At 42.5% G+C, this 26,889-nt stretch overlaps 2 protein-coding genes across 3 annotated transcripts in view; one reads left to right on the forward strand and one right to left on the reverse strand.

The window, feature by feature from the left end:
• Window positions 1–24,442, forward strand: part of DTNBP1 (dystrobrevin binding protein 1) — a 168,405-nt gene extending 143,963 nt beyond the window's left edge. For both annotated transcript variants that reach the window (XM_024200753.2, XM_024200754.2), the window contains exons 8-10: window positions 9,754–9,909; window positions 13,120–13,260; window positions 23,534–24,442. In XM_024200753.2, the coding sequence (XP_024056521.1) occupies window positions 9,754–9,909; window positions 13,120–13,260; window positions 23,534–23,784 (548 nt within the window). In that variant the 3' untranslated portion in view covers window positions 23,785–24,442. The remainder of the gene's footprint in view (window positions 1–9,753; window positions 9,910–13,119; window positions 13,261–23,533) is intronic.
• A 1,577-nt stretch (window positions 24,443–26,019) lies between these two features.
• Window positions 26,020–26,889, reverse strand: part of JARID2 (jumonji and AT-rich interaction domain containing 2) — a 295,836-nt gene continuing 294,966 nt past the window's right edge. Inside the window, exon 18 of the mRNA XM_026660367.2 lies at window positions 26,020–26,824. Coding sequence (XP_026516152.1) covers window positions 26,651–26,824 — 174 coding nt within the window. The 3' untranslated portion in view covers window positions 26,020–26,650. The remainder of the gene's footprint in view (window positions 26,825–26,889) is intronic.

Consider the following 26,889-nt stretch of genomic DNA (forward strand, 5'->3'; position numbering starts at 1 on the left):
CAGATGAAAACTCTGGTAGACTCCAACTTCTATAGTACCTATGGTCAAGTGAGTACATGGATGTTAAGTTCCACAACAGAACTTAATTACATTTTTACCCATCCAGTTTCTGATTCCTTACTGGTCGCGGATACTAATGAGTGATCTTGACATCCCATCCTAAAGTCACTCCCAAAAACAAGGAGTTCAAGAGACTGGACTTACATGGCCAAAAGGCATATTCCATCACTACTCTTCAAATAACTGGCCAACTATTAAGCACTCTTGTCTAATTTTATTAGTTTTACTTTAATTTCTAAATATGCTGACAAACCACCAGAAGAATATAGGGAACAGTTCCTGGCTCTGGTTTTAGAAGGATACCTCACAGCCTGGACATCCCTTCAGGCAGCTATTTGATGCCGCTGATACAGCTTTGCCTTCAGTTGCCACCACCATCTCCATGAGGCATTCTCCCTGACTGCAGGCTTCTGGCATTTGAATATTATTGAAATTTTTCTCTTTGAAGGGTCCAGAATATTTTCTTCAAAAACGGACGATACTATGCACTCCCTGGGCAACACTTCGTTTATTAGAAGTTTGCATCCAGTGAGTAAGATCCAGGGAAACAGTGAGTTTAGACTTCACTGTTACAGTATCCTATTTCCAACGGAGGTCACAGGACTTCTTGAAGAGAAGGTTTAGATCTCGATGTCACCAGTTGGCTTAATCTACAACAGACCTTTCTCACCAACCTACTTCAGCTTCCAAGCAGTCATTTTTGACTGCTCAGTCGAGGATAGCACACGGACCATATCTCCTCCCTTTCGAAGACACCTATCATTCTTTTGCTGTGCTTGGAAAAAAATCACATCAGACAAGTGGGCATTCAGCACAATAATGGAGAGATACGTTACCAATTCACTTCCCTTCCTTTTCCAAATCCACCTTCCCCGTCCCCTTCCAGAGACCCATCTCACAAGACTGTATTGCTTCAAAAAGTATACTCTCTATCCTGGAATGGGGAGCAATAGAAGAGGTTCCTTATCAACATGGGGGGGGGGGAAGGGAAGCTTTACTTCCTGGTCCGAAAGAAATCAGGTAGATGTCCCATTTTAGATGTAAGAAAGTTGAATCATTTCGTCAAGAGAATCAAGTTCAAGAGGTTCATCTTTGCTTCTATTATCCCTTCCTTGGAGATTGGAAATAGGTATGCTGCCCTCAATTTGCTCATGTACTTCAATGTGGCTGTACATCCAGACCACAGGAAGTACCTTTGTTTCGTAGTAGGCAACATGCATTATGATGACAGTTTTTCGCTTTAGGCTGTTCTCAGCCCCAAGGGTTTTTCATCAAGTGCATGGCGGTGGTAACCTGTGTTCCCTGTAAGCTGCGCACTTGAGCGGCTACGCAGAAGAGATTCAAGCGCTGCCCAGCTGATTAGGAAAGCACGCACAGCCGGCAGTATGTGTTCAGGTGCCCTCTCCCAGCTGTGCAGAGGAAGGAGGATGCTGATGTCAGGGTGTCCCTCTCCCCCCACCCCGGTGCCCCATCTCCGCAGGGCAGAGGGGACAGCCTGGCTCAGGAGGACTCAGAGCTGCTGAGATCTGAATGGTGAGTGGCTGAGTCCCTTTCTTTTCTCACTGTTTCTCAGATTTCCCCAGCAGCCAGCTCACACAGTCAGTCTCTCTTTCTCCGTCCATGTACCCCATCTCTGCAAAGTGGGAAAGGGGAGACAACAGGGCGCTGGAGAGCTTTCAGTGAGTGTCTGGAAGAGACTGCGCACAGCTTTCCCCAGCAGCCAGCACACACTCTGTCTCTGTGTGTCACACACAACAGCTAAGTTCCCTCTAAGCTGTGCGGCCGTGTATTAAGCCCCGCGCAGGGGCTTAGGGCTGCGGTGGGAAAGGCGTCCCTCCCTGCCGGACCCAGCAGGAAGAGGCGCCTCTCTCCCGGCCCCAACAACCTGACCTGTCCCGGACTTGCCACACCTGAGGGAGAGGAACCCCTCCCTTGGCCCGGCCCAGCCCCACCGAAGTTGCCGGGGAGAGGCGCCTCTCCCCCGGCCCCGAGCTGCTGCGGCGAGAGAGGGCTGGGAGGGGAGGTCCTTTCTCCCCACTGCAGCCACTGGGCAGCCTGCATCCTGAGCCCCTCATCCCCACCCCCACCCCAGAGCCTTCACCCCTAGCCAGAGCCCTCAGCCCCTGCACTCAACCCTCATCCCCCTCCCGCACCTCGAACCCCACCCCAGAGCCTGCACTCCCAGGCAGAGTCCTCAGCCCCCCAAACCCCAGCCCTGAGCCGCCTCCCGCACCCTGAACCCCTCATCCCCAGCCCCACCTCAAAGCACCCCAATCCTCTGCCCCAGCCCTGAGCCCCCTCCCACACTCCGAACCCCTCTGCCCCACCTCCACCACATGAATTTTGTTATGTGCACCAATATGAAGGTGATGTGTCACCCATCACCTCTATATTCCGCACGTGGACATAAAAAATTAGAGGGAACACTGAACCCAGTCTCTGTGTCTCACACACACCGTCTCTATGTCACACACTCACCACCCAACACATACTTGTGGTGCTGTTGTTGTTACTACTTGGTACTTCCTGCAATGCACATATATTCTCTGTAATTTCATTCTTTCAAAGTGTGTTATTTTAGTGTTTTAACTGGTCTATGCATTTCATAATTTTTGTTTCTCTTACACTTAAATATAATTCTTTGAGTAGTGAGTTCTAAAATGCCAACCTGTCCTGGCTGGAGTACTTATCCCTATGGTAACTTTTTAAAAATATATATAATCATATCTAGGTTTTTTGTTTCTACTAGTGGCACACATAGGCACATACCTCAGTGCACATAACAAAATGTATTCTGCAAATGGATGGAAAAAATTAGAGGGAACATTGGTGGTAACCGCATGTCTGTGCCATTTAGACGTTCAAATATTTCCTTGCCTGGATGATTAGATATTCCGAGGGACATTAAACAACCAAGCCCAAAACAGCATCCTTGTTGTCATTCTCTAGATAAGTCCTGAATCTAAATTTTGACAAATCAAAGTTACAAGGAAAGGTTTCAGGCTATAGCTTTCCTCTCTGGAAGTCTCAAGTCCAATCCAATCTCAATGGTGCATTCCTGTGTGAAGCTCCTGGCCATGTAGCCTCATACACATAGCTAACTCCCGATGGCAGACTTCACCTTTGCTGTCTACAGGCCTGGCTCCATTCAGTATATCATCCTACCAGGCATTTTTTGGATATGCAAGTTTGCATACCTGCTTGAATGCTTCACTCTTTGGATTGATGGTTGGATACAGGGATCATAAGCAAAGGAAGTCCACTTCTGTCCCCAGAACCTACTATGACTCTGGTAACAGATGCATCTACCAAAGGCTGGGGTGCCCATCTCATTCAACTTCTGGCACAAGTTCTTTAGTTACCCCAGGAAGTTTCACTCCATGTAAATGCAGGACACTTATGTCCACCATCAAGAACCAGGTGATACAAGTTCTTACAGACAACACCACTGTTAGTTTTTATCTGAACAAGCAGGGAGGTGCAAGGTCACCTCAGCTATGCCAAGAAGCTATACACCTGTGGAGTCTATGCATAAGGAGCAGTATCTCCTTGAAAGTGTTCCACCTTCCAGGAGTGAGAAATACAATTGTAGGTTCCCTCAGCATGGATTTCATACACCATCACAAGTGGTCAATCATAAAAGCCGTACCCCTCCAGATTTTCCATGAATGGCGGTACCAAGTTGGATTTGTTTGCAATCAACCTGAACAACAAATGCAAGAGATTTTGCTCCAGGGAGGGCTGCAGCCCAGGTTCCATCACAGATAACCTTTCTTCTCCCTTGATCCAGTTGTGTCCTATATGCATTCCCTCCAATTTCTCTCATTCCAAGGATAATCAGGAAACTAAAAAGAGAGAAAGCATCATTAATCTTAGTGACACCAGTTTGGCCAAGGTCGTGCTGCTTCACAGACTTGCATCAACCCTCTGTCTGGCCACTGATAACTTTGCCGCTAGTCAAGGATCTCCTGTCTCAGACCCAGGGCAAGTCTCTGCATCCTAACCTCCAATCTCTCACCTCACAGCATGATCTCTGGTTAAGTACTCACGAGAGATCATGCTGCCAAGATGTTCAAGCCGTCTTGGTAAGCAACAGCAAAGATTCCACTAGAACCACATACACATCAAAGTGGAAGAGGTTTTTGGCACAAACTCAACACTTATTGTCTCATCGTACAGGAGTTAGACATATATTGGACTATCTATTGCACCTGAAATCATCTGGCCTCTCAGTTTGGTGATAGTCCACCTGTCTTCCATATCTGCATCCACCAATAGTTGGGTTTTCCATTTTCTTTCACTCTCTGGTTTTCAGACATCTAAAAGACCTACTCAACGTTTACCCACCTGTGTCTGATTCATTATTTATATGGTATCAAAACCTAGTCCTCTCCAGGCTTGTTGGATCCGCCTTAGATTATCACCATAGGTTCAATCTACTTCTGTTGTCTATGAAGGCGGCTTTTCTAGTGGTAATTACTTCCTCAAGAAGAGTTTTGGAACTTCAAGCTCTTCTGGCTGATCTTCCTTTCATGGTCTTCCATAAAGATGAGAAGTATCAGAGGAGTAGCCGTGTTAGTCTGGATCTGTAAAAAGCAACAGAGAGTCCTGTGGCACCTTTAAGACATCTGTTAGTCTTAAAGGTGCCACAGGACTCTCTGTTGCTTTTTAAAGATGAGATTTTCCCTAGGTCACACCCAATTTTATTCCAAAAGTGGTCTCAGCTTTCCATCTGAACCAAACTATTAATATTATGGGGTTTCAAGAAAAACAGCACTCTCCCAAAGATGAAGGAAGACTCCACACCTTGGATGTTCATAGAGCTTTGGTGTTCTACCTGGACTGCGCAAGGTCCTTCAGAGTCTCTTGTAGGCTTTTTGTAGCCCATGCTGAAAGAGTTAAGAGTTGATCATTGTCATCTTAGCATATCTAACATTGGGTTTCTGACTACATTAAGCTCCACTACCATGTTGCTGACATCTCTCCTCCACCGAGAATAATGGCTCACTCCACCAGTGCTAGTTCCGCTTCAGCAGTCTTTCTGAGCAATATCCAGTAGCTGTTAAGTGTAAAGCAGTGACGTGGTTCACTGTGCATATCTTTTTCAGACATGCTATCATTCAAGCTTCTTATGACAATGCTAACTTTGGGAAGTTGGGGTTACAATCTCTGGTCAGATAATCCAGAGTCCTTCCACTTGTGAGGGAACGGCTGATGAATCACCTGGAGTGTAATTTATATACACCATCACTCAAAGGAGAAAAAACAGTTACTTACCTGTACAGTAATTGTTGTTTTTTGAGATTTTGTGCACATATACATTCTATGACTCTTCCACCTTCCCCACTACTTCAGACATTAGATAGACAATGATGTGAAGGAATGGAGAGGGAAATGGCAGACACATCCCTTTTATGCCCTCAAACAGTTGCACGAGGAGAGCATGGGCACATGTGCTGCCTAGTGATACTGCTGATAAGTCTGACTCATGTGCATTGGGTGCACTGTACCTGCAATGGAATATATATGTTCACAACACACCTTGAAGAACAACCGTTACTATACAGGCAAGTAACATGTTTTTTTTTTTTTTTTTCCTCAAGATGCCTTTGTCCACATGGATCCTATGACCTGTTCTCAGTACAAAGTTCTTTACCTGGATATCTGTATCTGTGAAGGATCTGAGTGCCAGTTGCTGCTGCTCTGCCTCTGGATAGGACATGAGGACATTCAGGCTGAATGCGCAGTCCCAGTAGACACTGCTGGCTAAAAGATTCTGGGTCCATGTGTGTGGCGCACGCACACCTACAGTGTAGACCAAGGCATTTCAAACTACTCCAGTTACTTTAAGATAAGTAGCCTCTAAGATAGTTGCCAGAAGATTGGGAGACACAAGGGAAGGAATATGGATTCTGGAGGGGAACATTTTTATTGATTTACTACTTCCTTCATGGAAGGAAATGCATCTTTAGAAGGCTTTTAGTAAGTGAATTAGAGCTCTTGTTTTGTAGCTCTAAATATTAAGGTAGCTGATTATAGCTACCCTGAAATAGTCAACTGATTATATATTGGAAAAGTCCCCATTTGTCTCCTGACATTTTCTCCAATAAGATGTGTAAGATCCCTGAATTCTGTTGTGATGCTTCTGACAGTCAGTAGTATCAATTTATCACCTTGATCCAGATGTTTGCATTTCCAGTTACTAAATGTATTGCTAACACTATATAGAACAGTGAATGCTGGTACCAAGGGGTATGATATAGGATTACACAGTGTGTATTTTGTAATGGTCTCTATAATTAGCCTTAAAATGGCTAGAGCACCCTCAAAGAAGTTATAAGATCTGCCTAACATAGCTGAAGTCCTCACTAAAGTCCTAATATTGATGGGCCTAGGTAAATAATTCTAAAGAATGGAAAAAATTAGCATTTTCAATGTGCTTGTGATGCTGTCTGGAGTGGCTCATAACGGTGAGTTCCTACCTCAAGGTAGGCTGTCAAAAACAGGGCAGACACCCCAAATTGGTGGTATGTTCTATAATTAGATTTCACCAATCCAGTATAGAGTCACAGACAGTCCCCTTAGGCTCTCCAGTCTATCACGCCACCCAGACAAGCTGGAATTAGTGATAAATGGTCACACAATATTCACGTTGCACCAAAAATAAAATATTCAGGTTGCTCCCAGTCCCAAGAGATCAGTCACTTGCCCCAGATCAATTTGTATCTTAGATCTCGCACTAAAGACAATGCCTGTAGCCAATCCTGTAATAAACTAAATAAAGGCTTATTAACTAGGAATAAGAAATGAGTTATTTACAGGTTAATGCCAGCAAGCATATACACACAAATGACTTACCATCTATGGTTCTTAAAAATGACAAAGGTGTAGTAGTAATGTGTTGATTCAAAATGTCTTTTACGGCAGACCCTGGGGAACTCTGCCTTAGTTTATTGTCGCTGGCCCTGTGAGTTCAAACAGCAAAGAGATGAAAATTTTTCTTGTGACCCTATTTTATCTGTTACATTTAGCCTTCCAGTACATGAGACGAGCTCCCTTGCATGTAGCATTTCCAAGGTGTTGATAGGGCCATTCACCAATCCTTTGTATTGTAATGTTCCTTAATGGGCCGTTTAATCTTCATAGGCCTCCTGAATGGGGAGGGGGGACAATTTTCATGCCTGGGTTCACAAGTTCAGAGCAAATGTTTTCAAAGTTTTATAAAGCAAAATTTTCATATTTTTTTTAATAGCATGGAATACAGACATGACAAGTGAGATTAATGCATGGAGCAATTTACAAGCATTTCATAGAGTTTAAACACTCAATACATTCTTATAAGACTAATACCTGTTTTGAACAAAACTAACGTACAGAAGAGCTGGTTTGGTTTCCAGCTATGAGTTTGTCAGTGCTCAGCTGACACCTACAGACTGGGTAAGAGCTGACACAACTGGCACAGCACTTTCCACATTTATGGAATCTTCAATTTAAGAGAGAGGAAATTTCAAGACAAAGAACCTTGAAATTCTAGCTTAATTACGTTATATTTGTCATAAAAAAGACAATAGAATGTTTGTTTTTAAAAATTGAAAGCTATCCTATAGTTTTCCTGCATGTACTTTAACTCTGCCCTTGTATCTCCTCACATGTTTACCTGTAATTTTAAATATTTCCTTTACAACCTCCTCATTCTCTTTTGCTTTTAAAGCAGATCAGACACTAACTGCCCCTGCTAAAACTTTACATACTAGCGTACAAACCAAACCAAATCTAATGCATCTGGGACTAATATTTGACCCTTCGCTAGATCCTTCTTACTAATGTTAGGGAAATTACAAATTTCTGTTTTGGTTCTGTACACAGTCCAGGGGAGCACCTTTTCCTCATCCACCATCATACTGCAAGACAGCCATCCCACTGTACTCTAAGCACCATCCTAACAGATGCTAGACACCACACTACCCCGATGGTTTTCGCTATCCTGATAGCTCAGAGTTGACAAATTCATGCACTAATAAACAGAAAAATTTCCTGGCAAGTAAGGAGCTCTGCAGAAACTGTTGGATGAATCTATTTTTTTATTAAAAAACAGATTACATTTCCAGCCCTTATAATTGTGAATAACCTCCCAAATGTTGTCGACACTATTCCATTTTTTCCCCTGAACCCACACTGCAGACATGCCACCTGAAACAATTGAAGTGTGAATTCTCTAATACGTAAATCCTGGCTTCTGTACACAGCCAGAATCACAATTTTTTTCCACAGTTGACCGTTCAGTGGCAGCAGTTGCGCTATGTAGTCACTACTTCAGCCATATGATGGACTGTGCCCCACTTGCACTCGCAGCATGCTAAGGGGAATGGCTCCATGCAATGTAATCCATTGCCCTCTCCTCCAGATACACAATGTACTGTGGCACACAGGGAGCCTTCATGTAGTTTGGCTTCATAGTACACAGGATCTGTACATCTTCATAGGTTCTTCATATTCTGACCCACTCTGTGTGTAGTGGAACCACAGGGGTTTTGCTACATGAAGGTTCTCCATGGTTGCACAGAAAGGCATGGTAAACTGCCTTTGTTCATGGTGTGTCTCATGCATATCTTTCTTAGACGTATCGTTCAAAGCAGCTGTATGTCTGAAAACTTGGGAGCTTTCAAGTATCCCTCTTCCATTTGTTCCAAATCTTGAGCACACTTAGAGCACTGGTGACAAGTAGGATTAATTTTCTGGACCTCCTATATGATTTCTCCGAGGTTGGTGCTGGAATCTGACTTTTTGAGTGTCCAGTCTTTAAACCTTTTTTTTTTTTAATTACATTACTAATATTTTATGATATAACATATCAGCCATGAGTATCTGAATTAAGTTTTTGTTAAGAAAATTATAAGAAGTGTACTTTCTTATCCTATTAGAATGGGGAATAGCTGACAGTTTATTATTTGATGTGGCATCATTACCTTGAAGTTTCAAAGTAGGCTCAACTGTGCTCACTCTACAGACACAAAAATGAAGACTATAACATCTTGACATTAATTTGTTTATTAAATATGCATAACATCATTATTGCTAATTTTACTCAGCAGTATTCTGACACTGTCATTATTTGAAGTCTGTACTCAATAAGTGTTTCAGTTTATTCATTCCAAGAAATCTTGAGTTATATCAGTTTAATATTTGGGCATCCGGTTATAGTACCTCATAGTATACCATATTTGCCTTATGGGAGTGATGAGGTATGATTTTGAAAGTGGACTATCTGCAATACTCAGGAAGTGCAGAAATGATGCTATAACATCTTTTCATTATTGCCCTTATACATTACTGTATATAGAGATTCAGACCTGTGTAATCCAATCTTAGTTTATCCATGGGTCTTAGAATTCAGTGACTGTGATGAGTGATCAGTTGTGTGTCAGATGAGGTACATATAATTTGAACTGTTGGGTTGAATGATAAATGTGTCCTTTTCTTTACAAATAGCCTAGAAAGTGAGACAGAATGTTTCAAGGGGAGATCGTCTCTTTTTTGTGTATTCACACTATATTAAATATGAGCGTATGATTGAGAAGATATACATAATTACATAATTTGTTGGTGTGATTCTGATAAGTCATGTTAAAAGCAAATTTACAGATGTTTCTACATTTTTAATAGTGTATATTCCTTTTTATTGTTGGTCCTCAGCTGAGCTAGATGCTGAGCATGCCCAGAAGGTTTTGGATATGGAGCATACCCAGCAGATGAAGCTAAAGGAGCGTCAGAAGTTCTTTGAAGAAGCCTTCCAGCAGGATATGGAGCAATACCTTTCTACAGGATACCTGCAGATAGCAGAGAGACGAGGCAAGTTTTGAAATTTCCTCCACTTAATCCATAGACCCACAACTAGAAGGCTAGTGAGAGGATTGTTTTGGTTTCCTTTTGCACTTGGTTTTATTTTGACACTTTTATTAATACAGTGCACAGTAAGTAAACACGGCAATGCAGTGCGTTATAGGAGAGAAAAGTGATCTTTGTTTTATAATGCAGTACCAGCGCTAGTCAAGGAAGAACATATTTATTGCTGAGTACAGTATTTTACTATACTGCAGGTGTGAAAGACGGGGATATGCTATACTTGGAAAAAAAAGTAATCAAAGGAAGGAGTAGGGTTGCATCTCCATTCGCACACTGACATCAGCATTGTTTGAGACTTTTAGTAATATGCATACTTAAGGTATTTCTTTGGCTTACCTGTTATATAGTCAGAGTTTTACTGCAAAACAAAAGTAAATAAGAGTTCATATGACAGCTATAAAAATAATTATTTTAGTCATTATTTGATGTACTATAATTGTGGCAGAGTCAAAACACAAACTTCTTTTGGGGGCAGCTGAAAGTACTTGTACCTCACTTAAAGTCGTCCCGGTTAATGTTGTTTCGTTGCTGATCAATTAGAGAACATGCTCATTTAAAGTTGTGCAGTGCTCCCGTATAACATTGTTTGGCAGCCGCTTGGTTTGTCCACTGCTTGCAGAAAGAGCAGCCCATTGCAGCTAGCTGGTGGGGGCTTGGAACCGGGGTGGACCGGCAGCCCCCCATCAGCTCCCCGCTCCTGTAAGTTCCCTGGGCGGCAGCCGCCCAGCAGGCTATCAATTGCCAGGCAGTTCAGCTATCCCTCCCCCCACTGTCATGTGCTGCTCCTACCCTCTGCCTTAGAGCTGCTCCCAGAAGCCTTCTGCTTGCTGTGCGGTGGGGGGGGGCAGAGAAGAGGGGGGTTAATGTCGGGGTGTCCCCTTCCCCCCTACTCCTGCCCCCCCCCGCTTACTCCATCTCCATAGAGCAGGGGTGGGACACGACAGGGCTCAGGACGGAGGGAGCTTGCTGGAAGCAGCTGCTGTGTCAACTTGCTAATCTACTAAAAGGCAATGTGCGGTCAGCATACTTAAAGGGGCAATGCGCATCTCTCTGTCTCTGTCTGCCATGCTGTCTCCCGTCCCTTGATTTGTGCGGCTTTGTAGAGTATGAGGCTACATTAATAACAATGTGTTAACCCTTGAGGGCTCAGCCGAATTCTAGTTAATCATTTAACAATAAGGCATTCCCTGGGAAATATCCCACCCTCTGACTCCACCACCTCAACCAAGCCTCACAATTATCATTGCTGTGTACAGTATTAAATTGTTTGTTTAAAACTTATAATGTGTGTGTATGTATGTGTGTCTGGTGGAAAAAAAATTCCCTGGAACCTAGCCCCCCCATTTACATTAATTCTTATGGGGAAATTGGATTTGCTTAACATCGTTTTGCTTAAAGTTGCATTTTTCAGGAACATAACTACAACGTTAAGTGAGGAGTTACTGTACATGTTTAAATACGTTTATTAGGTTAAAGGAAAGAGGTTTCTTCAAGTATTTGATGTTGGCATTATACTGATACTAATCAGAAGTTTGCACTTGTCTTTAATGGTGTGAAGTCTCCATATGGGACAATACATTGGACATTTGTCTAGGCCAGGGATGGCCAAACACAGCTTGTGAGCCGCATGTGACTCTTTTACAGTTAAAGTGTGGCTTGCGGAGTCCCACCCCTTTTCTCTGCCTACCAGACTGGATGGGAGGAACTTGAGGCTTCTGCCCTGTGGTGGGGCTAGGGATTTCTGCCAGAGATGACTGGTTCCTCCTGGCTGGGGGGCGGGAGGGGCACAATTTAAAGGTTCCCCCAACAGCTTGAGTCACGCCCTCCCCTTGCCCTCAGCGGCCCCTCCCTGTAGTTCCCAGGTGTTAGTGCTGCAGGGAGTGGGAGCTGCAGGGAGGAGCTGCTGCGTTAGCTCCATGGGGAGAGGCAGCAGCAAAGGGAGTGGCTCTGTCTGCAGCTCCCAGGTTGCCGGCTTCAGCAGCTGCTGTGCAGGGAGTGGGCCCAGCAGCACCATGTGACTGAGCAGGGTCAGCAAACCCTGGCAGAAAACTGGGGGGCACACCTGTTGGGGCTCAGGGCTTCAGTAGGAGTGGGTCTGAAGCCCCCGAGCCTGGGCAGACAGCTCCTGCGGGGCTGAAGCCCTGAGACCCCTTACCCACAAGCACCGGCAGGCTTGCCCCAGCTCTTGAACTTCTGAAGATTGTCGTTTGCAGCTCGGAGGGTCAGTAAGTTTGGCCACCCCTGGTCTAGGCTCTGCACTACAGTCTGCTACCACTGATCACACTGGTGGGTTGAATGGGAAGAAAGAACACCTGCCTTTTGAGAATTACAACTCTTCCTTGCATTTTCACAACTCTTGTGTGTTGATACTTGTACATTGTCCAGTCTTGTACTTTTTCTTTCTTGAGAGATTTTTGTTAAATGTGCAGGTGGGGAATAGAGTTGTGACACAGGAAGAAGAAAACGTTTGGATTAGTAAGCACCTTTGGGCAGGTCTGTCTCTTCATAGGCATTCCTATAGCACCCGCATGACAGGGCCCTGATCCTCATTGTGGCTTCTGAATTATCTTCTTTTTCTTCTTAGCATGTGCACAACGTGCTTCAGGTGGCATGTGACCAGGATTCATCACGGAATTTGGTCCATTGGTTGGATCATTAGCTTCCCCGTTTGGGCCGGGTACTGAGTGTGATATGAATGCTGATCCATGCCCCCCCAGCTTCTGGGTTCTAGTAATACAAATATTAGTACTAATAAAATACCTTTTTGCAAAGATAATGACGGCAGCCTGCTCTAAAACAATGAGCAAGAAACAAAGAAGTCTTTCCTGCTTTTGTAGATTCTGAGTCTGCCTCTGAGAAGCTATTTATAATTCATATCAAAAAGCTATAAATACGATAACTTGTATTGTTATCAAGATCAGACCTTGTTGTTTTGTCTCTAAGAGAATACCAAAGCTGTTTCCTATCAATAATCAATTTTCCTTGTTTACCAATGTATATAATATTTACATTTTGAGAATAGCTGTTTAATAATTAAGGATGCAGTACAGTAATGTGGCAATTGTGGAAGCCTTTGTAATAACGTTACAAAGCTGATGGTCTTTGCCTAGAACATGCGCTGCATTGTCAATTCACTTATATTGTTTATTGCTGCAGAGCCAATAGGAAGTATGTCTTCCATGGAGGTGAATGTGGACATGCTGGAACAGATGGACCTGATGGACATGTCTGATCAAGAAGCACTAGATGTCTTCTTGAACTCAGGAGAGGACGATAGCATACTATCTCCCATTTTGGGTATGAAATGAACAGTTAGGGCATGCCTTGTAAATTATCTAGTTGTGCTTGTACTAATAAATCACTAGGACTCTAATCTAGAATGTATAGTGTTTCATACTGTATCTGTTCTCTAAAGGTTAGTATTTCCTACAGAACCTCAGTCATGATGCATAAGAGCTTACTGCAAAGCTGCTTGATTTTTCCAGGAGACCTCTTTTTTTCTTCTGGCCCTAGGCATCCCTCCGAGTGTCTTGAGGTTAGATGGCTTGTACATTTTTGTTTTTTTAGGTAATAAAAGAATCTACTTTATAGTATCTTTGGCTTTATATATATAAAAAAGTTGTCAATTGGCATTTTAATTGTTTATATATTATATATATAAAACACACATTGAACTTCAACTATAACAGCTTCTAACTGCTTTAATTTATTTGCGGTAGTTAAGCTTTTTATTTTAAATAGAATACTTTTCCCATAATTAGTCTTGAATTTGTCATTTTGAAGTAAGCCAAGACCACTTTCATCTCAAAAGCTGCTCAAAGATATAGGCTCTCTTTGTCAAGACTCACAGGGAGATGTTTGGGCTGGAACTCAGCATTAAATGATTGCCTTTCTGGACTTTCTCTACACTGGTGAATTCAGGTATGTTACTTTACTAATTGAAGAGAATAACTTACAGTAGGACTGAGACATTCAGAATTACTTTATATGACCTGGTACTCTGGTTTTATTTATTCAGACAGTAAGTAGCTTATAAAATATATTTCTTTGATCCATGTTGATCTGAGCCATGTTACAGGTAGTGCTGTAAACTTTTTTCTCTAAAAAAAACTGAGGAATGCTGCCATTCCTCCCTTTAAATCAGAACTCACTCAGTTTCTCTTTGCTTTCAGGTACTGACTTGGTATTCTAAAGCAGCAGTTCTCAAACTGTGGGTCGTGGCCCTGTTTTAATGGGGTCACTAGGGCTGATGTTAGACTTGCTGGGGCTCAGGGGCCAAAGCTGAAGCCTGAGCCGCACCACCCAGGGCTGAAGCCGAAGCCTGAGCCCTACTGTCCTAGGTGGTGGGGCTTTGGCTTTGCCCCCCTCCACCACCACCAGAGGCAGTGGGACTTGGGTGGGCTCAGGGTTTGTTTCTTCCCCCCGCCCCATGTAGTAATTTTTGTTGTCAGAAGGGGGTCGTGGTGCAATGAAGTTTGAGAATCCCTGTTCTAAAGCAATTACATTATTTTATATCCTTTGTTAATTTTTTAAATTTATTAAGACAGTGTGATTTAACATACCTTGATATATGGAGATGTACTGGGACCTCTTACTGTAGCATGCCTGAACAGTCTAGCTGTTGATTGCAGAAGATTAGAGCTATTTGGTCACCTCAAGCAGTTGCTGTACATTAAAATTTTATTCTACAAAGTGCAAAATCTTTGTTCTCACCAAAATGCCTTTCTTTAAAAAAAAAAAAACATAAAGCCAGAATTTTTTAGGAAAAGTGGTGTCAAGAATAACTGTCCTTAAACCTAATGATATTCAACCTGCCTCTTCAGAGGAAAGAAAATCTTTTATTTTCACTATCAATACATTAAGTAAAACACTGTCTGAAACCATCCTCTACCTTAGGATAAGTTTGTCACAAACCTGGAGGAGTAAAATTTCCTGGGGTAAAATCTCCTGCCAAGATTAGTTGTATGCCCTGGATATGAAAAACACTTACCCCTGTAACAGGGTTAACTTCCTTTGATTAGCATGAAGGGTCTAAATTCTTATTGCTGATACTTAATTCAGAGGATTGTGTTTTAAAGTGTCATCTTGTCTGTGCATTTATTAACATTTTAGCATGGTTGGAATTGGAACAGACAGTACTTACAGACTTAAAAAAAAAAAAGTTAGAGCTAATGTTAAAATTATATAATACACAGGTTAAGGAAAGAGTGCCTGTACATCTGGGTGTAGTGCTTAAATTATTCAAAAGTAAAAAGGTTGGTTGGAAAGTCATAAGATACATATAGTATATAACCTTAATTTGGGATACTGCAGATTAATAAATTCAGTAATACAGTTAAAGTATTATTATAACCTTTCTGAGTGGGGTACCTGTTAACTGGATGCCAAGAATAGCTTGTGGAATGCAAATATAGCAATGAGTTAAGATTGCCCCTCAGTATTTGAGAATTTAGGATAGGTTGTACAATCCATCAGGGAGGTATGTCAGTTACTTTCCCAACTTTTTCTCAATGGCACTCGAGCTCATCTCTCCTGTTATTGCTGATGTCTGGTGATGTGTTCTAGATAAATGTCCCTTGACCACCTGATGGCGTCTGACACCATGAGTTGCTGCATCAGCCGAGCATAGCGCTGACCAATTCTGCATTCTTGCAACACTCACTCATTACTGGGTTCCCATGGGCCAAGGGCTCCGACAGTCAGCATGAGAGTTTGAACCTCGTAACCCCTATCTCTCAAGGTGTCCCCGCTTTCGAGATCAGGTGTCGTGGAAGGCCGGGGTCCTGTTTCACTGGTCTACAATTTTTGAGAAGTCGTCTGCTTCAGAGATAAAATGTGCGATTTATTATGTATTTTGATGTGCTGAATTCAAATATGACAATTAAAACAACTGATTGGCTACTGTTTCTAAGATATTTAAGTTTTTACATTTTATGTCTATGTATATTGTGTAGATAGTAGAGTTTTAATCATAAATTGTAAACCTAGGTCTTTTCATGTGTTTATGGTTGCTTTACATGATAATATTTCACCTGTCCTGTTTATGTAACACTTTAAAAATCAGCAAAAGGGTTATATAAATAAAATTTATTATGAAACAAAAGGCAAAAAACTATTCTGTACATAGTTTAGTCCTATTCAGTGTCTACTCAGCGCTTCTTGGCTGTTCTCTTGTATTCATTAAATGGAGCATCTCTTGTCACTGTCCAGCAATAGTCTGCAAGCATTGATGGGCTCCATTTGCCCTGATAGCGTTTCTCCATTGTTGCAATTTCCTGGTGAAATTGCTCGCCGTGCTCGTCGCTCACTGCTCCGCAGTTCGGTGGAAAAAAATCTAGATGAGAGTGCAAAAAATGCACTCTCTTTAGTGACATGTTGCAACCAAGGCTTTTGTATGCCTTGAGGAGGTTTTCCACCAACAACCTGTAGTTGTCTGCCTTGTTGTTTCCGAGAAAATTTATTGCCACTAACTGGAAGGCTTTCCATGCCGTCTTTTCCTTGCCACGCAGTGCATGGTCAAATGCATCATCTCGAAGAAGTTCACAAATCTGAGGACCAACAAAGACACCTTCCTTTATCTTAGCTTCACTTAACCTTGGAAATTTTCCACGGAGGTACTTGAAAGCTGCTTGTGTTTTGTCAATGGCCTTGACAAAGTTCTTCATCAGACCCAGCTTGATGTGTAAGGGTGGTAACAAAATCTTCCTTGATTCAACAAGTGGGGGATGCCGAACACTTTTCCTCCCAGGCTCCAATGACTGTCGGAGTGGCCAATCTTTCTTGATGTAGTGGGAATCTCTTGCACGACTATCCCATTCGCAGAGAAAACAGCACTACTTTGTGTATCCAGTCTGCAGACCAAGCAAGAGAGCAACAACCTTCAAATCGCCACAAAGCTGCCACTGATGTTGGTCATAGTTTATGCACCTCAAAAGTTGTTTCATGTTGTCCTAGGTTTCCTTCATATGGACTGCATGACCAACTGGAATTGATGGCAAAACATTGCCATTATGCAGTAAAACAGCTTTAAGACTCGTCTTCGATGAATCAATGAACAGTCTCCACTCATCTGGATCGTGAACGATGTTGAGGGCTGCCATCACACCATCGATGTTGTTGCAGGCTACAAGATCACCTTCCATGAAGAAGAATGGGACAAGATCCTTTTGATGGTCACGGAACATGGAAACCCTAAATCACCTGCCAGGAGATTCCACTGCTGTAGTCTGGAGCCCAACAGCTCTGCCTTACTCTTGGGTAGTTCCAAATCCCTGACAAGGTCATTCAGTTCAACTTGTGTTATGAGGTGTGGTTCAGAGGAGGAGGATGGGAGAAAATATGGGTCCTGTGACATTGATGGTTCAGGACCAGAAGTTTCATCCTCTTCCTCTTCCTCGTCTGACTCAAGTGAGAATGATTCTGGTGCATCAGGAACCGGCAGTCCTTCTCCATGGGGTACTGGGCGTATAGCTGATGGAATGTTTGGATAATGCACAGTCCACTTTTTCTTCTTTGACACACCTTTCCCAACTGGAGGCACCATGCAGAAGTAACAATTGCTGGTATGATCTGTTGGCTCTCTCCAAATCATTGGCACTGCAAAAGGCATAGATTTCCTTTTCCTGTTCAACCACTGGTGAAGATTTGTTGCACAAGTGTTGCAGCATATGTGTGGGGCCCACCTCTTGTCCTGATCTCCAATTTTGCAGCCAAAATAAAGGTGATAAGCGCAGTATAACCACTATGGGTAAGAAAGCCTTTGTGATGCAAAAGTCACTTCACAAACATAGGAGAAGTTATCTGCACTGTTCACACAAGTACAAGGCATCTCTGCTCACTTTGATTTTGCAAAGGGACACATTTCTGTTTAGCCAAACCCTGACAAATAAGAGAGCACGACACTGTATGATTTCTAGAGCTGATATAGGGCAATTTGTTCAGCAGAGTGATGTAAGCTTCGTTAGGATTGCATCATCCATGACTTCTAGGAATAACATGATGCAATTCATATCATGTAGGACGCAATACCCGCTTCAGATTGCATCATTCATTGTTTTGCCTAAAAAGCAAGTACTGGTCAAACCCAGTCATAGATTTATTCATAGATCCAGTCAAAGATGGATTTTAGTCATTTCTGGTTTAAATTGAGATCCCTTCCCTTTATAACTCACTTATCCTCCGCCATTCCCAAGTCAAGGGTCGTATATACTGACCCAATAGCATATCTTGAAAACTAGAGCCAATCAACAATTTTAAGCATCATTTTCGTTCTCAGTGACCCAGAATTAGTAAAGTTTGACTACATTTATTTCAGAAGCATTTTGGCTGTAGAGCAGTGTTTTCAAAGGGAACTATGACATCCACCGTGACTATCTTCTTCCTGTGGCGATATCCGGTCGCAGTTGGCTGTCTGTTCCGGGGATGGCGGGGGTCACAGCCACCTTCCCTACAGGTGGCAGGATGGCGCTAACAAGGCAATCTTGGAGGGTGTTGTGGCGCAGCTGCCGGGCTCTGGAATGGGGCTTGCAGCTACACAAGATGTTGGGTAGTGTCTCATTGGCATAGCCGCACTTCCTGCATTGCTTGTCCTAATTCCCATGACAGATGGCTCAATTCAGCGGGACACAGTTGAGCTGGGTCCTGTAGATGAACCTCCAGTTGGCAAATTGGGTGAAGCTGCCCCCGAGGCGGAAGTGGTTGCTGGCGTCCCATTTGCATGTCACCTCCAAGGCCTTCCCCTGGTCTGGCTTCCATTTCAGGTTTTCCACGTACTGCCAGGGGATGGCATCCTTCAGGGTCCTCTCCAGCTTGGTTCTAGCTCTCGGAGTGATGATTGTGTGCTCTGCATTTTTCACCTGAGGCACCAGGACTCCCAGTTCTTGGCGTTCCTTGCACCACATCAAGTGGCAGCCGATACGTTTCTCCAGTTGTTGCGTAGCATTGCAGGGATGAGTCTAAAGTGAAGCAGTCTTCCCCGTCTCTTCCAAATTTGCCTTCCAGGGAGCCGCTCAGGTACGTGGCAACATCTTGGTTGGAGGGGGTCCTGATGATTCGCTTCCTGATGACATCATGCAGAGCACTCTCCATGATGTTCCTCACCATGGCATCCAGGCACATCCGAAGGCAGCAGGCGTGAGTGATCACCGCAATGTTGCACAAATCACCCATTCGAGGGACATTGGCACCGCCCTGCCGGTGTGAAATGTACACCAGTTCGTTGCTGGTGCTCCGGGGAAGAAACATCCACTTCTTCACTAACTGCCTGATGGTGCTGTCCACCTCGTTCAGAGGTACCTTCATCATGGCAGATCCCCTCAGGACAAATGAAATATGGGGGATTAGGAAGGTGTTCAAGGCGTTGATCTGCCACCATGGTGCCAGTATGGAACAGTCGATCTTGCCCCCACGTCTCGTAGGATCTCGGCAATGGTATCCTCAGGTGTCTGCTGGATGCGGAAACCTGTGGGCGTGCCGAGAGTTAGTATGCTTGCCCATCCTCCAGGAAGATCAAGAATTCACCCTGGACTGAGTCCCTTCTACTGCTGTCAATATGCAGGGATGCACATTTCCTAGCATTGAAGCGGAGCCCCATCTAGTTGGTAGCCCAGCTGGTGACATCGACTATTTGTTGGAAACTCTCTGAGTTGTCTGAAATGAGGACCAGATCGTCTGTATAGGCCAGGATATTTACCCTGTTGCCATACCGGACCTTGTGTGCGAGCAGAATGGGTGGAAATGAATAGAAAAGATGGTCCTTCCAGGGGAGAGGAACGTGTCTGCGAGTAAGCCCAGATGGTGACTGTGAAAAGAGCAGAACTGTGGACACTTCCTATTAGACCTTTGTGCGACAAAGTACATCTAGGGAGTTCTCCGCCTCTGGAAAATGTCCCTCAAATGGACCATTCGTGGTTGGAGAAGGATCTGCTGAGATGATCCACTAACGCATTCTGTGTACCTGGAAGGTGGGACAATTTCTTCTTGACTCCCACATGGAGCGATCAGTTAGATTCTGAGCAGAGGAGCAAGAACCAGCCATCCAACATCAGACAAACCAGAAGCAAAGGAACCCTCAGGGCTGCTGAGCCCTGCCCCCCATCATCCTAAACTACCCTGCCCTACAGTTGCACTCATACATTTGTCCAGCTCTTGTTGCCGGATTCTTTAGGGGTTACTGATTCTATTATTGGTTTTCAATTAGAAGAGCTGGGGATGGTAGGACTCTAGTCCCAGAATCAAGGTTATCAAATTCAAAATCTGGTTGGGAACCCCAGTGTGAACAATGATTACACTCACGTAGAGGGCAAAGCAAAGCTTTAACCACTTATTTTAACACAATTAGGAAAGACATGCATGCTCCAAACCACATAAAAATGTAGCAAAAATAGAGAGAAAGTAATATCTTGTACCATTCCTCACATATACTCACCCCCTTTCTTGGGGATTTGGTGGTCCTGCTCTGTCCTTGGCGTGGCAAATAAGTCCGATGGTCCAGATTCTGCCTTACAGCATGGTCTGGCCTATTAGAGAGCCTAAGGCCTGTCATAAATATTCATACTAATGTCCATCTTCCTCACCCTAATAATATTAGGGTGTCTTTATCCTATAGGTTAGTTAGTATATTAAAGATTTTAGCTTATTACCATATACATCAATTTGTTACCAAGGCAAGTTTGTGGTTAAGCATCTGTCAAGGTATCTCTCATAAAATAGCCAAGTTCAGTGTTCCTGCAGTTACCTGGTATCCTTTTGTACAGAATCTCCCCCTTAAGCACGCTATTCCCAATTCCCCAAAACTCAAGCTGACCATTTGGCCACTTATCTGTGCCAGAGTTCATAGGCCTCAAAGCCTTAGGCTTAAGCTAATGCCTTGTAGGTTCTTTGTGTTACTGATAAGCAAACTAAAATGCTAAAGCTAGCTCTGTGGATTACATGCTCTCTTAAAACAAAATTGTTTGCCCACAAGCGTTCTGTTGGGAGCCTGTTCCAGATCTTAATGTATACTGTGTGCAAATTTTTCCAACTTTTTTACATATTCAGTTACTAGCTTCCTACGCCAGCTTGTGCTCAAACAAATAAGCAAAATTGTATTGCATGAAGAGGCAGTGTGGTCTATGGGATAGGATATTGGCCTGGGACTATGGTGATCTGGGTTCTATTCTTGGGTCTGCCATTGACCTGCTGTGTGATAAGTCACTTCCCCTCTTTGTGCCACCATTTCCCTTCCCACCCTTTGTCTGGAGTGCAAATTTTGTGTACAGAGACACAATCCCTGCCCTAATGCCTAGCAAAATAGACTCCACTTCTCTGTTGCAGCCTCCTAGTGCTACTGTAATATAATGTATTTTCTTATTCTTTGGTTGTTAACTTAATTCTGTGAGACAATCTGAGACAGCAAGAATCAACCTTAGAGCAGTTTAGTGACTACTGAGCTTGAGCAATATGTGCAAAGACACTTTCTAGCCTTGGCAGGGTGAGCACAATGCACCATTTAAAACTAAAGTTCCCTTTCTCCCATCCCCCATAATTCCTTCCTTCCTTGTAGAATTGGAATTTTACAGGTAGGGGGTGGGGGTGAATTTGTTTGCTCTTGTATTAGAACTAGTCGATACTTAACCTTTCAGCAACAGGCATTCTAACTAGTTGGACACTGAATTTTCCCCTCTCCTAATACAAAATATACATATGTTAACCAAGACAAAATCATCCAGTTAATACATTTTAATTATTTTTTGTCCTTGCTCCCTCAGATTTAAGTTACAGCTATGGGAAATTTGGCTGTGTACAGGAGGAAAGTGCATTTGTGTATAGCTTTAGAACAGCAGTTCTCAAACTGTGGATGGGGCCCCCAAAGTTGGTCCTGACCCTGTTTTAATGGGGTCAGCAGGGCTGGTGTTAGAGTTTCTGGGGCCTGTGGTCAAAGCCAAAGCCCTGGGCAGCAGGGCTCAGGTTACAGGACCCCTGCCCGGGGCTGTAGTCCTTGGGTTGCCACTTTGCTGCCCCCCACAAGGTGGCAGGTCTCAGGCACGCTCAGGCGTCAGTCCCCCTCTCCTGGGGTCATGTAGTAATTTTTGGTATCAGAAGGGGGTTGCGGTACAATGAAGTTTGAGAATTCCTGCTTTAGAATATTAGTTTTGCTGTACTAGTCCACTTCATTCCAAAAAATAATACAAACTCATGGGTTTGCATTTAAGTTACTGTTAAGTGGATTATACTAAAATGTTCCTGTAAAAAACAGAGCATTATTTGACAATAATGGAGATTACTCAGACACGTGACAAAAGAATTAACCGTACTTCTCCTCTCTCCCACCTCCCTTAGAGTGTTGCTTGGGCCCAAGATACACTATTACATTAAAATTTGGAGAGCCTAATCACATACTTTGGCCTCCAAGGGGCAAGAGGAGGGCTGTAGGATGGGAAGAGAGAGCTCTTCCAGAATAACTATTTGTAAACCTTCCTTGTTCTAGCTCTCTTTCCTTATTTTACTTATTGAGTGGTTCTTAGCTGTCTACTGGAGACTTACTGATAACTGCAGCTAAGGCTTACCTTGGGGAGCTTGAAGTATTAAATGGTGAAATTCTACTTCTCCTGCAGATTTTAAAAATCACATTAAAAATTGTCAACTCAAAAACCCCCCCTCACTTTAGGAAGTGGTGGGGAGGAAGGATAGCTTTATTGTTAAAGCATCAGAATGAGACTGGCAAAGCTGGTAATCAAACCCAGATCTGAGACATCCTCTGACACCATGGGTGAATCTTAATTCCCTATGTGTGAATACTACTGTCTTTCTTTCATCCTTTGTTTTATGAGCATTTTGGGGCAGAGACTAGTATAAGGAGGCTCTTATCCTAAGGTTGGTTTACACAGGAAAACTCAGAGAAGCTAATCCAAATGAACTAAAGCTGTGAATTTAAGCTGCATTAAACTCCTGTGTTGACATTCAAACCAAATTAAGGCTACTTTTAATTCATTTCAAAGCTATTCAGAATTAGTGTTCCAGGGTAGACAAACCCTTGGTTGCAGCCTCTTCCTGCTAATGCAATACAAACAGTGAGTAAATTATTTTGCAGTAGATGCAGAAATCTGAATTGGCTTTGGTCACGTAAATACCAGAATCACTAACCATTACAGGGAGAATTGATGGGTCATCGCCAGCAGCCGGAACAAAGTTCAGCTGTGACGCTTGCTTAGTCTCACAACTTGATCTAAATTATCTGCATGATTTAGATGGGGAGAAACAGTTTCTAAAGGTGCTAGGACTCAAACCACTTTGGGCTTTACAGAACAACCTCTCCATCTTAAATTACACCTGGAAACAAATGGAGAAGTGCAGTCCATAGAGTGAATGTGTAAAACACCTCAGTTGTGGACCACCACTTAACTAAGCAGTTGGCTTATCAGTCATTGCATTAATGGCTCTGTGCTAGTACATCCAGTATGTTAACCACCCTGCTGAATAGTGATCCATTTTAATATTAACAGCATAATCAGCCCCAGTCAATATCATACAGACTACAGCTCAACAGATGGATTAATGGTTTTTTGTTTTCTTTTCTCCTTACTATTTGAAGGGCCTGAATCCAAAACCTGTCAGAATGAAATAAGCCTCCAGGTTCCAAGCCAGTCTGAATTAAGGCAAAAATTGTCTTCATCATCATCAGCCTGGACTGACTCTGCCAGCCAGGGTACCAGTGAAGTAGAGTCTCCTGTTATCCAGTCTGATGAGGAGGAAGTTCAAGTGGACACTGCCCTTGCTGCTGTAAATACTGAAAGAAAAGGTACTTCAGATGTCAGTGATGAAAGTGACTCTCAGACTGTTTGAATCCTAGCACCATATCTTCTAAGAATCTTTGACTTTTGAATGAAGAGCTCGCCCATGTTGTAGGAATTAGTTAACTAATCATGAAAGTCTATAATGTTGCCAGCCATGTGGATTTTTTTTTAAATTGCCTAAACCACACACTTTATTATTAAAGTTTTGGGGTTTTTTGGAGCAGTCAAGCTTTGTATATACTGTGTATAGAACTAACAGGGAGATTGGATAATCTTTAAATTCCTTAACACTGATGTCACAATGTTCCTTATCTGCATGTTTGAGCTATGTAGCTGAAGATAGAAGATTCACAAACAAAACCTTACATGCTGCCAAAGACACTGATGCAGCAGCATCCACTCCCCCCATGTTGAATTTATTGGGATAACTTTAGCTACAAATGAAAGATACTTACCAAGGGATGGGAGCTGCACATTGAAATCTTACCCTTCTGCTGGAGCAGCCATCTTAGCACTGTTATAAGCATGCTCCTTTCGTTGAATAAAGTATTTCTACCCCAGCCTTGTCTTCCTACTTATACCAAAACATTTTCTGCAAGTTAATTTTATAATGGGTATTTTGGGAGAATCACTTAGTGATTAGAAAACCTAATCATGCAGCTTTTGCTTTGTTGCCTAATCTGCTATTCTACAGTAACTTCAGTTTGACCACATCTTGATAGAAAAATTTAGGGAAAAAATGACTGCACCATGACTTAACTCTAGTGTGGACCTCCTACAAATTTAAACAGTGGGGTGGATCTGCCCTCCTAACAAAGACCCTGAGAGCTGAAGAGCCTCATTCTGCTTATCAATATGAAGCTGCTCCTGCACTGAGGGACAGGGAAATCTAGCCTAAGGAAGCTAAAAGTAAAAGGTGACTGGCAACAGGCAGACGTTACCTTCCAAAAGACCTACCAGAAAGGAGGTTAGTGGCTTGGAAAGAGGTAGTCCCCACATCCAGCCAGCTGGGAACTGGCCAGTTTCCTAAGGATTCAGCTGTTTTGCTTGCTTTTTGGGAGAGTGTTTCCTGTCTTAGCACTGTGAAATTAAATCTGGAAACAAACTTTTGCATGATAAATTAACTTATTTCAATTTAATGAATGAGATTAAAAGTCTAACCCTTTCTTAAAGAAATAGCTCATTTCACTCGCTCACCTCCCAGAAGACAGACAAAGTGTCCAAAAAAAGTTTTGTTTTTATTAAACCTTGTAGTACAAACCTGAAAAGTAAACAAAAACTGGCAATAAACAACATGAAGTCTTTCCTTACAAGGAAAGAGAGCAGAGCAGCGCTAATAAATTAAATGTCAAACTGTAAGCCATTGTCAGAAGTTTACTGTCAAGAGGGAAAAGTACACAGCAAGGCCATAAAAACCAGACAACCACATTTAAAAAACACTTGACTCTGTTTATGTTATTGTTAAATATTCCAAAACAGTTCAGTCTTCTGCAACAACAACCAACAAATTGTATTATAGGACTTTCCTGACAGTCACCACTGGCAAGCTCAGTGCAATATGGGTAGCTACGGTATTGTTGAATTCAATTATGAAACAAAACAGTTTGTGAAAACATTTTCCCTTTTTTATTCCACACATACTGTACACACAACCAGAAAAGGGCAACAGCTACTCCATTATTATTTTTTGTTGTTGTTCAGTGATGTAAGCAGCACTTATAAATGTTACAAGAAAAACCCTGTAAGCATCCAATCCAACCGATGAAGAAAGTGAAACGTAAGGCTTTTCTTCATCTTGTCTCTATACCACCCCACCCCCCACCCCAAGAAAAGGCTCAAGTATTTAAAACAATTTACAGGCGTATGTACAAAAGGTGTGATTTTTTTTTTTTGTTACAATATGAAGAGAAAAAATAGACAAGATGAGAGCAAATGCATTTTCACATTCAAAAGAAAGATGCAGACCTGCTAGTGGCTCTAAATGTGATCATATAATGAAAAATTCAAAACAAAAATTAATGCTGACTGTGTAGAGATGTGAAAAACAGCAGTGGAATGGAAATGGAATGTTAGAAAGATTGCACGTCTATGACAAAGAAGCACTTATGGCTTCAATCACTTTTTTATTTTTTAAAGGATGCTATTGAAGGGTTTTTGATAAAGTAGCCAACAGCACCAAAAAATAACAGAATGGATTTCCTAATGAAATCAGGCACAGTTTTCCCTCATTTGACTCCCTCAAAGCAGGCAGTCTTTTTTCCTTCTCTCCCCCCCCACCCTCCCTCCCTCAAACAGATGCATAGTGATGTGCTGGTAAAAGAGAACATATTTACTCCAAATCTCCTCATTTTGCTTATGGTTAGGAAACAAAGTCCATCTTCAGCTGCCATAACCTCCCAAAGAAAGTGTGTATTCTCCAATTTAAAAAATTACAAAACTCATCTTGCCTGTGACAGAATAAAAGACAGCCAAAGTAAATTCTTTCAAGTTTTGTTCCTATCCCTTTTCTCTCTAGAAAATCTGCTCACATGACTGGAGAACAAATTATAAAACACATCAAACTTTAACCTATTCAAAAATGGGTTAAAAGCCTTTTTTCACAGTTACCAAAAAAGGCTTTTTTCAGCCATAGGGCCAGTACAAATTAATATTTTATCAGCCCCCTTGCCGGTTTTAAAACAGTGAACATACGGCAGTTTAAAAAAATTTGACTGCTGTATATAACTATCCTAAGTACAAAAAAAATTCAACAGTTTAATGCTAAAACAAAATTAGTTCTCTAAAACCAGAAGAAAATCTTCTTTAGAGCTAGTGCAAAGACAGCTTGTATTCTACAGCAAGTACTCCAAACTATGGTATAATAATTACAAAAAAATATATATAAATTGACAAAATGAGTGTTGGCATCTTCAGGATTAACTTGAAGCACTTTTGGATGAACTGGAGGATGAAAGCCTAGATGATGGCACGTCGACTGTTGCTCTCTTACGAGGTCCTCTTTTTGGTGTAGGCTTGCTGATACAGTTCTCGATGTTGCCATTTTTACCAGAGACTTTCCCACAGAGATTGACTAGACCGATTATTTGTTCCTGTTCAGAGAGGGGAAAAAACAACAAAGTTAATATCTTGTTTCTCTCTTTTCTCAGCTGCCTAA

The sequence above is a fragment of the Terrapene carolina genome, unplaced genomic scaffold (assembly GCF_002925995.2).
Source record: "Terrapene carolina triunguis isolate 2854851 unplaced genomic scaffold, T_m_triunguis-2.0 Scaffold58, whole genome shotgun sequence".
NCBI lineage: Eukaryota > Metazoa > Chordata > Testudines > Emydidae > Terrapene > Terrapene triunguis.